The 13409-nt window shown below is 34.6% G+C and overlaps 1 protein-coding gene across 14 annotated transcripts in view; it reads left to right on the forward strand.

The window, feature by feature from the left end:
• LOC122793158 (transmembrane protease serine 11D-like) overlaps positions 1 to 13409 on the forward strand; it is a 971710-nt gene that overhangs the window by 311409 nt on the left and 646892 nt on the right. For all 14 annotated transcript variants that reach the window (XM_044060954.1, XM_044060958.1, XM_044060960.1 and 11 more), the window contains one exon: positions 103 to 227. In XM_044060954.1, coding sequence (XP_043916889.1) covers positions 103 to 227 — 125 coding nt within the window. The remainder of the gene's footprint in view (positions 1 to 102; positions 228 to 13409) is intronic.

Raw genomic sequence — 13409 nt, forward strand, 5'->3', positions numbered from 1 at the left:
TTCAGTATTTTGGTAAACTACAATTATAATGCTGCCTTCAGGAAAAATCAGTCACTGAGCCAGATAATATCAATAACTCATTTTTTTCTTCTTGATTTGCAGGAAACGGTACAACCAGTCAATATTATAAGGGAACATTCAAAATTACAAACCAGAATTATGACCGCAGTTATGGAGTGCCAACATCAGCAAACTTCAGTATTCTGGCTGCAAGAATTAAAACCGAGGTAAAATATTATGCCAAACCACGGAAACATTTACAAAAAAGATATGCAGTAATAATTGCTTTTAATGTATTCTAAATTTTAAATTTAGAAAAGCTGACGAGACCTTTGTGGAAGATGGACTCAGAATTGTTAAATTGTTAAATTGTTATGGTATATATGTGTATATGACTCTTTATCCCTTTCTTTTTTAAACAAAGAAAATCTTTATTGAATTATCACTTATGACATCGGTAATCACACATTTACATAAATGAAAGCAAACCATATTGACATGTCAGTTGTAAACAGTTGCAGACATTATACATGACATATAATTTTCTTCTGTACAGTCATTGTGAATTGAACATTACATAGCTCATTCAGTTCCTTCTACTTCTGTCTTTTCCTGGTTAGGGGTCGCCACAGCAGATCACCTGTCTGCTCATGATTGGCAGTGGAGATTTAGGGTGTCGAGTTGCCATCCCGGTGCCCAACCTTCCACGAAAGGCACATACACGCACAGACTCACACCTAGGGCCAATTTAGAGTATCCAATCTGCCTACAGCATGTCTTTGGGATGTGGAAGGAAACTGGAGCACCCGGAGGAAACCCACACAACCACAGGGAGGACATTCAGACTCCGCACAGAAGGCACTCCAGCCGAGGATTGAACCGGAGAACCTCTTGTTGTGAGGTGGCAATGCTAACTGCTGTACCACCGTGGCCACCCACATAGCTTGTTCAGTTCCTACCTTCCCCTAAACCTTATTCATCATCCAAAACATTATTCTGCATGTGTTTTTCCCACAGTTCTCTTTTCTTCTGTGTAATTTGCTCCTACACTTTTCTAAAGATCCCACTTATAGTTTGTTTATCTCTGTTACTATATTCACTACTAATGCAGTTGATTTAGCCTTTGATTTCCAATTTCTAGCATTTGCTTTTTTGGCAGCCACCATAATTAAGCTCAGCAAGGCATTACTATTTCTAGTTAATTCAGATCCTGTATTACAGCTCAAAAAAAAGCTAATTTCTTTACTTTCACCGAGTTGCTCACCAAGTATTTCTGATACAGTCATCTGCAGGGAAGTTCTAAAGCCTGCCAAAAAATATATTACTAATTACGCATTTATTGCTTTCTTGACCTGTTTTGTCACAGCAAATATCTCTATATTGATTTAACATCCATTCATAACTTAAGAGTATGTGTTCCATAAAAATATACCACCCACAAGTTATTTTTTTTGTTGCCCATTCACAATAATTAACAGCCCTTCTTTAATTAACAGCTTGTATCGACTCATAGATCATCAAATAGAGATTATTAGAATCAAACTCGGGAATAGAAGATGAAGACTGTTAGTAGCTCAGAGTTGTAATTCTCTGTGTTATAGGCAAATTGTCTTCCTGGACATATATTCCTTTTTTACATTAAAATATCTCTTCCACCCATTGTTTTCTTTTTTTTCCCTTCTATATACTTGAATTTCAAACTCCCGCTCTCCTTCCCTCTTTTCTGCCCCCTATCCTCCTATCTTTATGTTCTTTCACCCTGTATTATAGCCCTTCTTTCCCTTGTCTTCCATTTTCTCCACTTTGTTGCAGCACTGACTTATCCCGCTACATTACCCCATAACTTCTCCATTTATAAAAAACTATGAATTTCTGCCAGTTGTTCAGATTAACTCATGATATTTTGAATCACAAAGCTGTGGGTGTGTTGTGAGCATGTTTGGTGGCAGGTCAGTTAAAGCTGTGGGTGTGTTGTGAGCATGTTTGGTGGCAGGTCAGTTTTGAAGATATTTCCAGGAAAACACAGTTTATCCTATTGTCCTCGATGTGTCTTAATGTGAACAATCACCTTGCCCTGCCCTTAATGTAAACAATTCAATGACATTTTGCAGTGGAACAAGCCAATAACTAAATACTTCAATATGAACCGCTTATTACGGAAACACAGAGTCCCATCAAATTCATGCAAAGGCCACTTTTATTAAAAATCCAGTAGAATAAATCAAAACTACTGAACTTTTTGTAGGGTATAGAAAATCAGGTAGAATGCTTCCATAATTTGCCAACTCCCTTATCTTTATTCTAGCTGAGATTCCCAATGACCACACCTTGGGTCCCTAGATACTTTTTCCAAAATGCCAAAATGAAACTTCTTCCAATTCTTGCAAGTAATAGTATGTTTAAATAGGGCAGTCATCATATTTGCATTTGCAATATCGTATATGTGCTCATATATTCTTTTGCGAAATGGTCTTTCAGTCTTGCCCACATAAAATGCTGGGCAAGAAGAGCAAACAGCAATATACAACAGGCTACTGGTGCCAAATATAATTTAGATTTCAATTCATTCCTAATACTAAAGGTACTTTAATTCAAAATAAACTGACATTGATTACAATGCCCACATTAAGTAGTTCACTAGATTCTTTACTATATTCTTTCTTAAAATCATGTCTCTCTATTAACCTCCTAAAATGAGTGCCATTTTATGAACAAAATATGGTTTATTACCTAATAATTTAAATATTCAATCATCAATTCTAAATATAGCCTAATTTGTCTTACTAATATTCTTAATAAACACTGAATCTGAACTGTACTGTAAAACTAAAGCCCTTTTAAAATAATTAGTGTTTATTTTATTAGATTTATGTTCCCGTATATCAGTTTTTTTCCTTTTGCCTTACTTAAAGAAATTCCTGTCCTTGACAAAGTATTTTTAAGGTGGAATTTTATTTAGGTGTCTTAATTTTTAACTTAGTATGGCAAGTTCCATTAAATTGTGTGATCTTTTAAGTGACGCTTTATTTATATTCAGGTTTAGTGCCATTTTAAAACCTCTTTTGTAGAAGTCTGTTAATGAGTGAAATGAAAGTGTTCTATCTGATTGTGTATACCTTACAAAAAGTTTGCTAGTGCTGATTTGTTGTATTGCATTTTAATAAAGTGGTAGTCATGGGAATTTGCTGGGACTCTGTGTTTCAGTAATAAGTTGTTCGTATTGAAGTATCTGCCCTGCCCTTAATGCAAAATAAGTTGGACCACTTCCACTTTTTTAAGATCATAGGAAACTCAGTTTGTGCTGTGCATTAACAGTTACAGCAAATGTACCTTTCAGTCTATATATTAAAGCAGTAAGCCTATTTCATAGATTAGATTATTTTATTTATTAATATTTATTTACATTTGTTGACCGGGAGTGTTCGACTGGAAGTAGGTCCATTTTCAGCGGAGGCCTGGGGAGAAAAGCTCCACAGTTAAAATATGCAGACAGTAGTTACATTGGATTTACATAGCAATTAACAATTTGATCAACATAGCAATTAACAATTACAAATATAGTTACAGATGTAGAACATAGTACATCAGTAGACAACTAGAATCTTTACCATCTGCGAAGTACATAACAGACATTAACAATTGTTACAATAAGAAGTTCCTGCTGTATAATAAGTAGTTATGCTTATGAGCATATGAGCTTGCTATAATCAAGGCAGTTAGTGGGGTGGAGAGAAAGGTAATGGGTGAATGGGGTGGGTTATATTAGAGGGAGAGTTGCAAGGGCATAGCCAGCATGTTTTTAGGTGTGCTTTTAGTAAAGTTTTGAAGTGGATGCATGATGGTACGGAGGTAATTGTGGGTGGGAGGGAGTTCCATAATTTGGCTATGGCACAAGAGAATAGTGCTACTCCAGCAGAGTTATTGGCTTTAGTGACCTGTAAGTGAGTTTTGTTGCTGGATCTTAGTGGTCTGGTGGTGCGATAGGGTTGAAGTAGATTCTGGAGGGATGGGACTTTTATTGGGTGATTTACTAGTTTGTGGGCGAGTGTGAGTTGATACCATTGAAGGAGGTGAGGGAGTTCAAGCCAGCCCAGTTCAGCAAGTGAGAGACAGTGGTGACTATGGTAGGATGCCCCTGTGGCGAATTTGGTGATTTTGTTGTAGCAGGTCTCGAGCTTGTTTAGATCGCATTGCCTTAGGTTGGTATATATTGGAGAGGCATAAAGTAGGGTGGAGATAAGGTGGGAATTTGCTACTGAAATCTTTGCTGCTTTGGTGAGAAGTTGCTTATTTCTGTATAATGCTCTTAGTTTTTTTGTGGACTTTTTTTATGGTCAAGGATACGTGAATGTCAAATTTTAGTTTGTCTATTTCCACTCCTAGCAATTTGGTGTGTTCTGTTGGGTGTATAGTGGTGTTGTCTTTTGCTGTGATGTTAAAGTGAGAGTTGTTTTGAGTATGTTTGGTGGGTTGGAAGATGAGTAGTTTAGTTTTGTTTGGGTTGAGTATTAACTGGGCATCGGATAACCAAGTGTCAACAGTGAAAAAGGCTTCCTGTGTGACTTTTTGCAGTTTGGGTAGGGACTGGGCTGAGCAGATGATGGTTGAGTCATCTGCATATTGTATGAGTGTGCCATGTTTGGTGGTAGAGGCTAGATTATTGGTGAAAATAGAGAAGAGTAGGGTTCCAATGATGGATCCTTGGGGAACCCCTATAGAGACAGGTAGTTGGGGAGATATGTCATTCTGCCATACAATGGATTTCTGGCAGTCAGACAGGTAACTGAAACCAGTTGGTGACTGATTGAGAGAAGGATAGGTTATTGAGAACAGAGATGAGTTGTTTGTGTGGGACCATGTCAAATGCTTCAGATAGGTCTGGGAAAGTAGCAGAGGAGAGATAGCCATTGCTTTTATGCTGACAGATAGTGTTAGTAAAGGAGAGTAAGGCAGTGGTGGTGCTATGGTTTGGTCAAAAACCATGCTGAGTATTGGAAAGTAGGTTGTTAGTAAAGAGGTAGTCTGAGACCTGAGAGTGAATGCAGCTCTCTAGTATTTTGGAGAGTGGAGAGAGAATAGATATGGGGCAGTAACTGGTTAGTTCTGTGGAGGGTCCACCTTTGTGGAGGGGAATTATATGTGATACTTTCCATAGTGTGGGAACATAACTTTCTGACACAGATCGGTTAATCAAGATGGATACTGGGTAGGCTAGAGCATCAGCTGCGATTTGTAGGTGTTCACTTGGGATGTTGTCTGCTGCTAATCTGGTGGGCTTAAGTTTAGTTCAAAGTGTTTTAATGTTGGAGGTAGGAACAGGAGAAAAAGAGAAGACAGTGGGGAGATTACTAGACGAAGGTGTGGGTTGGAGGGGAGGGGGATTGTGTTGTATATCTAGTGATAGCTTGTATGAAGTGTGTTGAATGAGGTAGCAATATTTTTGGAGGAGTGAGGGATGTTAGGAGGAGGGGTACTAACTTTACCTGGGTGGAGGATGGAGTTTAGGGAGGACCAGAATTGTTTGGGGTTGTGTTAGGAGGAGTCTAGGGCAGACTGATAGTATTGGAATTTGTCCTGTTTTATTAGCTTTTTGACTCTATTGCGTACTTCTAGGAATTTCCATCTAGTTGAGGGGATTTTGGTTATGCGCCAGTGCTCCCAGGCTTTATCCCTGTTTTTAATTTCTGACTTAGTGGTTTTCTATAGCCATGGGGAGGGTTGTGCTTTGGTTCTGGAAAGTCATGGTAATTAAAAACGAATTATCAAATTACAGACCAATAGCCATATTATTCCCACTGGCAAAGATTATGGAGAAATGCATTCATAAGCAGCTGTTAAACCACCTAATAGAACACAATTTACTAGCCACTTGCCAACATGGTTTTAGACCATTTCATAGCACCACCTCTGCTCTTTTATCTTTCACAGACTGCATTAATAAGAATCACAACAACAAAACTTTATCCTCAGCCCTATTCATTGATCTTTCGAAAGCCTTCGATATGGTTAACCACCACTTACTTATTAATATTCTCACGATATGGTTAACCACTACTTACTCATTAATATTCTCACAATATGGTTAACCACCACTTACTCTTTAATATTCTCACGATATAGTTAACCACCAGTTACTCATTAATAATCGCACGATATGGTTAACCACCACTTAGTCATTAATATTCTCACGATATGGTTAACCATCACTTACCAATTAATATTCTCACAATATGGTTAACCACCACTTACTCATTAATATTCTCACGATATGGTTAACCACCACTTACGCATTAATATTCTCACAATATGGTTAACCACCACTTACTCATTAATATTCTCAAAAACCTGTCTGTAGACACACTGGCTATTCAAGGGTTCCAACCATACCTGGACAACAGGCAGCAGGCTGTCCTATGGGAGAACAACTTATCCTCCCATCTCCCAATTGCCCTTGGCGTCCTTCAAGGCTCTATATTAGTCCCCCTCCTATTCTCTATTTTTATATTCTGTTATACCTCAAGCTACTTGTATCCAATACGTGGATGATTCTATGTTAGTATGCTCTGCCATCTCAACATCTGTCCTACAGTCCATAACCCAAAATGTGTTTAACACAGCTGAGAAATGGCTTCTATATCAATGCCTCATTCTGAATCACAAAAAAAACAAAACATTTACTCCCACCCATAGGGCCTCTCCACTTAATTTTACTATCACATCTAGCAGTGGCACTATTATATCTCCTGATTGTACTACTAAACTTCTTGGGGTTCCAAATGACAACAACCTTACCTTTGATTCACATATTAATAATACTATAAAAACAATCAACAAAAAATTAGGATCCCTATACAGGATTAAATCCTTTTTGACTCCACTAGCCAGGACCACCATAGCCCATACCCACTTAATCTCTAACCTTCTCTATGCCTCCCCTATATATACAAAACTATGTAAAAACAACATCAACAAGCTAGCTATCTCCTACAATAATGTTGCCAGATTTGCAACTGGGTCTGCCTTCAGAACCCATCACTGTGATGGCTAGAACTGCCAAATCTAATGCTATTTAACAAGTTAACAGCTGCCCACAAGATTCTGTACTAACCTACTAACACACCTATACTTACTAACCTAATCTCCCCCTATAACAACCTCAAGACCCTATGCTCATCAACCAGACTACTTGTGCAAATAGGTAAAGCTAAAAACTTGGCTGGTGACTCCTTGTTCACCAATACAGTGGGGAAAACCTGGAACTCCCTCCCAAAAGTCCAAACCACCATTACCTCTACATTATTTAAAAGCAAATTGAAGCCATACCTTAAATCACTATGGCTATGCCCTTGTTCTAACCCTGACTAACTACTTTGATTTTCTCGAAGTATTTATCTTCATACCTGTATAAACCAGTTTATTTTCTGTTACCTACTAGAGAGAGTATACAGCTACCTTCTTTTTTGTTAATGACTCTTCTGTTAAAAAAAAAAAATTATACTCATATTAAATTTGTATTAGGACATTTTTTTGAATGGCTAACCATAGCTGAAATGTACCATGATCCTGTTTACAGAAATGCAACAAAATGTAATTAATGAGATGAGTATCTGTAAATTTAGCTGTATTTGTAAATGTCTCATATTGTTAATGATGTGGGTTTTTTTTGTTTTTTTTTTTGGGGGGTGGTGTTTGTGTTTGTTGGAGCTTTTCTCCCGGGCCTCCACTGAAAATGGACATATATCCAGTTGGACTAGCCTGTTCAACAAATGTAAAATAAAATAAAATAAATTATGGATGCTCAGGAAGGTAGTATTAAAAAGTTCAACTGCATCATCAAGACTGAGGTACTTTAGGATTCAAAGATGGCTGCTATTCTGAGAATACTGCTGAACTGCAGCTCTTCATATAACCTGAGAAAATCTAAACCCTGAAGTGATACCAAGAACTTTTTAACAACAAATCTTCGAAAAAATAATTATAATTTCACTCAACTATCCTGCAGGAATAGAAAAAACTGAAGAATAAGACGATATTTAACAGGATTATAGTAGATTAGCTGGCTCTGAAGAGAGAATCAAACAAAGAAACCATTTGCTCTTTACACTTTAAGTTTCTGTACTGAGATAAAATGTCGAAAGAGGGAAAAAATATGGACACAACTACTACTAAAACAAAACTTTCAGAACTACAGTCACCGGGGAAAGATGTAATTTCCAAAAGACAAAAAGTTATAAAGCAACAGGAACAACAAAAGCCAGAGATTAAAACTACACCTGATCAACATGGAAGACATCAAGACTGCTCTGTTACCTATTCAAGAAGCTCTGAAAGAACTTACTACCCAAATACAAACGTTTGGAATTTCCTGCACCCAAATTCTTGAAAGAATGGACAAGACTGAAACTCAGATATCAGAAAATGAAGATAAACTAACTTTACTTGCAAAAAAATCAGATACACATTATCTGGACATTCTGGCTATTCAAACAAAGATTACTGATTTAGAAGCAAGATCCAGGAGAAAAATATAATTATGAGAGGAATTCCAGAATCCATACAGTATAATGAGTTAAACCCATCTATAACACAAATACTTACAGTGCTTCTTAATGACTCTGACATGGTAAAACAAATAATCATAGAAAGGGCACATAGAGCGTTGAGAGAATCACAAGCATCGAATAGCCCAAGACCTGTGTATGTTAAAATACTCAATTACCAAGATGTCAGCAAAATCCTTATAACAGCAAAAAAAAGTGGTGGACATATTATGTGGAATAATAATAGAATTTCTCTGACACAAGATTTGCCCTTACAAGTCAGACAAGCTAGACAGTCTTTATCTCCATACTGTAAGTTTATTATTGATAAACATATTAAATTTCAAATGAAATAGCCTAATATGTTAATATTTACAATAGATGGGTCTAAATGCTCTGTTTCAATGAAAAATGAGGCAAAAATCATCTTTTTGAAAGTTTTCAAGTGTTTACCTGCTTCTGAGACTTGATCTGGCTTTCTGTTGAGACTAACATGCTGTCTGAGGTCGGATTCATCTGTTGCTGTGGCTCGAGGTCTTGGTAATCCTTTGTTTTCATTTTAAATGCTTTAGGCCTCTTTTGGAATAGATAAGGACTTTGTTTTGTTGATTCTTGTTATCTGCGTCTGTTTTCTGAAGTTTTATGACTTTCACAAAGTGTTTACATCGACGAGGAGACAGGAAATGCCTTGGATGCTGCTGATGGGAAGGATTTTACTGTGACGCTTCCGGAAGTCTGTCTGTATTAACTGTCCCCCATCTCGAGCGTTCTGTAAGGTTTCCAGGCTTGGAAATCCGAAGTGAACTGTTTTAGGCATTGGAAAGTATGATTAACATTAAAAGCTGATGTTTTACAGTAATTTAAGCACATAGGAATATTTGATTATACTTGCTTTCATATAACAAAAAAGTCTTGTAGTATATAATAAATAATTGGGGTACAGGGAATATTTGTTTCTTTCTTTTTCTTTTCTTTTTTTTTTTTTTTTCTTTTCCTTTTTTTTTTTTTTTTTAAATAAGTAGCTATTGGTTTACTATTTCAGAACTAATCTGAAAGGACATGTTGAGTTTTTTTTAATGTTAGTGAGGGATACATATTTAGAAATTACAATTAACATTCTATATAAATAGAACATATAATTAAACTTATATATTATTAATTAGATGTGACATAGCCATATACTACACTAGTTAGACATCATTTTATAATATTAGGAGATAGAGCTGACCTGAAGTATATAAATAATGAAGGACCTAACATATTCATTAGGAAAGTTAATTAATTTTCTGTTTTTATGTTTGCACCTCTTTTTGTATAGGGGTTGCAATACAGTATGAATAAGATGTTTTTTTTTCTCTCTCTCTCTTCATTTGATACATATATGATAGAGAACAATGTTGTCCCTATGCTGGACTCTTATTTTTCAGAATGACAATTGTCGATTATCTTATTTGATTCATGTTGTTTATGTACAGCTAGCTAATCAAAATGACTGAATGTTTTTGTTAATGCTATATCTTTAGTATGATTTACTTAAATAACAGTTAACAAAAGAGATGTAGATGCACAGTAGTGTTTGGTAGGGAATGTTTAGATTAGACTTTGTAGAAGTAAAATTAGTTTATATAGGTCCTATATATGGGAAGTTTTTGAGTTGTTGTAACCTGATGACATTACACATCATTACTTTTTTGACCCTTTCAGTTTTTTACGTTATACAAGACCTATATATGTCCTGATCCGGGGATAGAGTGGGTAGGCACTGGTATAGGACGGGATGTCAAGAATGCTTCCAAATTACATATGTCTTTAAACTCACTTTGACTTTATATTATATTTTTCCCTTTAAACCTCTATTACACAAAATAACTCATTAAATGTGGGAAATAGACTCATGGAACATAAAACGGCTCCAGAACTTAAAGAAAAGAAAGTTATTTTTGCATTTATTATTGCAGGCTAGGGCGTCGTTTATACTTCTTCAAGAAATGCATTTAACTAATGATCAATGGGCTGACATTAAGAAAAAGAAATGGATTAGAGAAATTGTAGCCTCAGAAGGTAAAACTAATAGTGCTGGGGTAGCTATACTTATTAAAAATTAATGTCAAGAGAAGATTTTAGACTCGAAATCAGATAAAAAAGGAAGATGGTGTTATGTTATTCTTTCTTTTACTCGACTTGATAAACCTATTTTACTTTTAAATGTTTATGCACCTTGCAATAATCAACAACTTTTCATAGCATCACTTTATCCGATTTTGTCACAACATGATAAATATTATATAATTATTGGAGGGGACTGGAACTCTTATCAAAATCCGAAGTTGGATAGATCTTGTCCACAAAGAGCATTTAATAAATAAGCAGTAATAGCAATAAGTGATATAAAGGAAGATTTCCAATTATATGACTCCTTTAAGTATTTAAATAACCCTGGTAATACAAATAATTATACTTTTTATTCAACATGTCATAAAATGTGGTCCAGATTGGATTTTTTTTTTTGATTTCAGCAACAATGATCAATTTTGAACATTTAGTCTCTATAAATGCACGTTATTTATCAGACCACTCAAAAATCTCATTAAGTTTTGCTAAAGAACCTAGAGATACCATGCGGCAAAGAGGTTATAATTGGTCTCTTAACCCAAATCTGTTAAATAAAGAGGAAATAATACATGAAATTACAGATTACCTTAAAGACCTATTGGCTAGATTAGAGAAACAACAACATACACCTGATATTGAATGGCCGACAGTTAAAGCACAAGTAAGAGGGATCTTTTTGCAAAAAGCTTCATATTATTAAAAAAATACAGATTAGAGATATTCAGGAATTGGAAGCTAAAATTAAGACACTTGACCAAGAATTGATTCAAAATTATAATACTCAAACAGAAATGGAATTACTTAAATGCCAGAAAGACCTCTTCTTAATTCAAAATAGTAGATTGACATTTCAGGAACTTAGAATGTTAGCGAGGTATGCCAACCATGTTCAAACACCATCAAGGGCATTAGCTAGAATTATTAATCAATCGAGAACAGCAGTACAAATTTCGGAAATACAATTTAAGAATACAATTTACTCTAAAACGGACGATATTATTAATATTTTCGAACAGATATATACGAATATATATGGTGACCAAAAAGATCTACCCTTACATAGGACCAATGAAGATTTCTTACAAACAATTAATTTTCCGAAAATAGATGACAATATGCAGAAGGATTTGGTTAAACCGATATCTGATCAAGAAGTAATATATATAATTAAACATATGAAATCACATAAAGCACTGGGTCCTGATGGTTTGATGGTGGAATTTTATAAAGTTTTTGATGATATTTTTGGTAAAATACTCTCGCATGTATTTAACTATATAATTAAGAATAAAATAAATGATCCTCATTTTAATGCTTCAAAAAGTATTCTTATACCTAAAGTTAATTCTGACCCCCAAAACCCTGACAATTATAGACCAATATCATTAATAAATGTAGATATGAAAATTTTGACCTCTATTCTAGCCAGTAGATTAAAAAAAATAATGAATAAAATAATATCTAAGGAACAAGCCAGTTTTATGGCAACTAGACAAACTAGTGACAATACACTTACACTTCATACACTGATAGCTTACGCTAAACAGAAAAATATTAATATTTATGCACTTATTATTGATGCACAGAAGGCTTTTGACAGGGTTGACATACGTTTTTTGTTTGATACTCTACCATATTTTAATATATCCCAAGAATTTGTTTGAGTGTTAAAAATCTTATATAGCAATCCTTATACAACTTTATACATTAATAAAATAATCTCTAAAAGAATACAGATTAAAAATGGAACACGTCAGGGTTGTCCGTTGTCCCCGTTATTATTTAATATATATCTGGAACCCTTATACTTGTATATTAAACAGAAGGTATACCATAATGCCCCAATAATTTATGGAACAAAAATATCAATGGCGGCGTTTGCGGATGATCTTAATATATATTGTACAACTCCAATTTCAGACACTAAAAATTTATTAAAAGCAGTGGATGACTTTGCAGAAATATGTAATTATAAAATTAATCTTAAAAAAACAAATATTTTCCCTTTAAGAACTCCCAAACCTTTCTCGCTTTCACCACTGGTGGGACAGGTAATGTTCAAAGATAATATTAAATACTCGGGTATTGTTTTCTCTACAGATGATAAAGATTTTTATACTATTAACATTAAAACAGTTTGGGATCAAATAATATATGACTTTGAGAGATGGAATAATTTAAGATTACCAGTATTGGCGAAGGTCTCGGTTATTAAAATGAATATATTACCAAGATTATTATATATTTTTAGATCTGCTCAAGTAGCAATTTTGAAGAATTTTTTAAACAAATTCATAAAGAATCGGCTAAATTTATTTGGGAGCCAAGGAAAACAAGGATATCGTATGATAAATTAATGACACCAAAAAATAGAGGGGGATTGGATTTACCAAATTTTGAAATGTACTATTTAATAATAAACTCTAATAGACTCCTAAGAATTGCTAATTATGATGTATGTAGCACTAAGTGGGCACCAACATGGGTAATCTTGAATTATAAACATGTATTAAATTTGAGTATTAATCCTAAAGCATTACCCTTTCTAGGAAAAGATAAGCTGAAATTATATGGGATAATGGACCACATTAAAGTATATATAACATCTATAAAAAAATAATTTCAATCATTAGATCTTGCTCAACATATGATGGTTTTTCAACCCTTTCATATGAATCCTAATTTGAGATTAAATAATCAATTAATAGATCTTAAAAATTTCCCATTAATAGTTAATTTAACTTTAATTGACATTTA

The sequence above is a fragment of the Protopterus annectens genome, chromosome 2.part0, assembly GCF_019279795.1.
Source record: "Protopterus annectens isolate FY-2018-M chromosome 2.part0, PAN1.0, whole genome shotgun sequence".
NCBI lineage: Eukaryota > Metazoa > Chordata > Ceratodontiformes > Protopteridae > Protopterus > Protopterus annectens.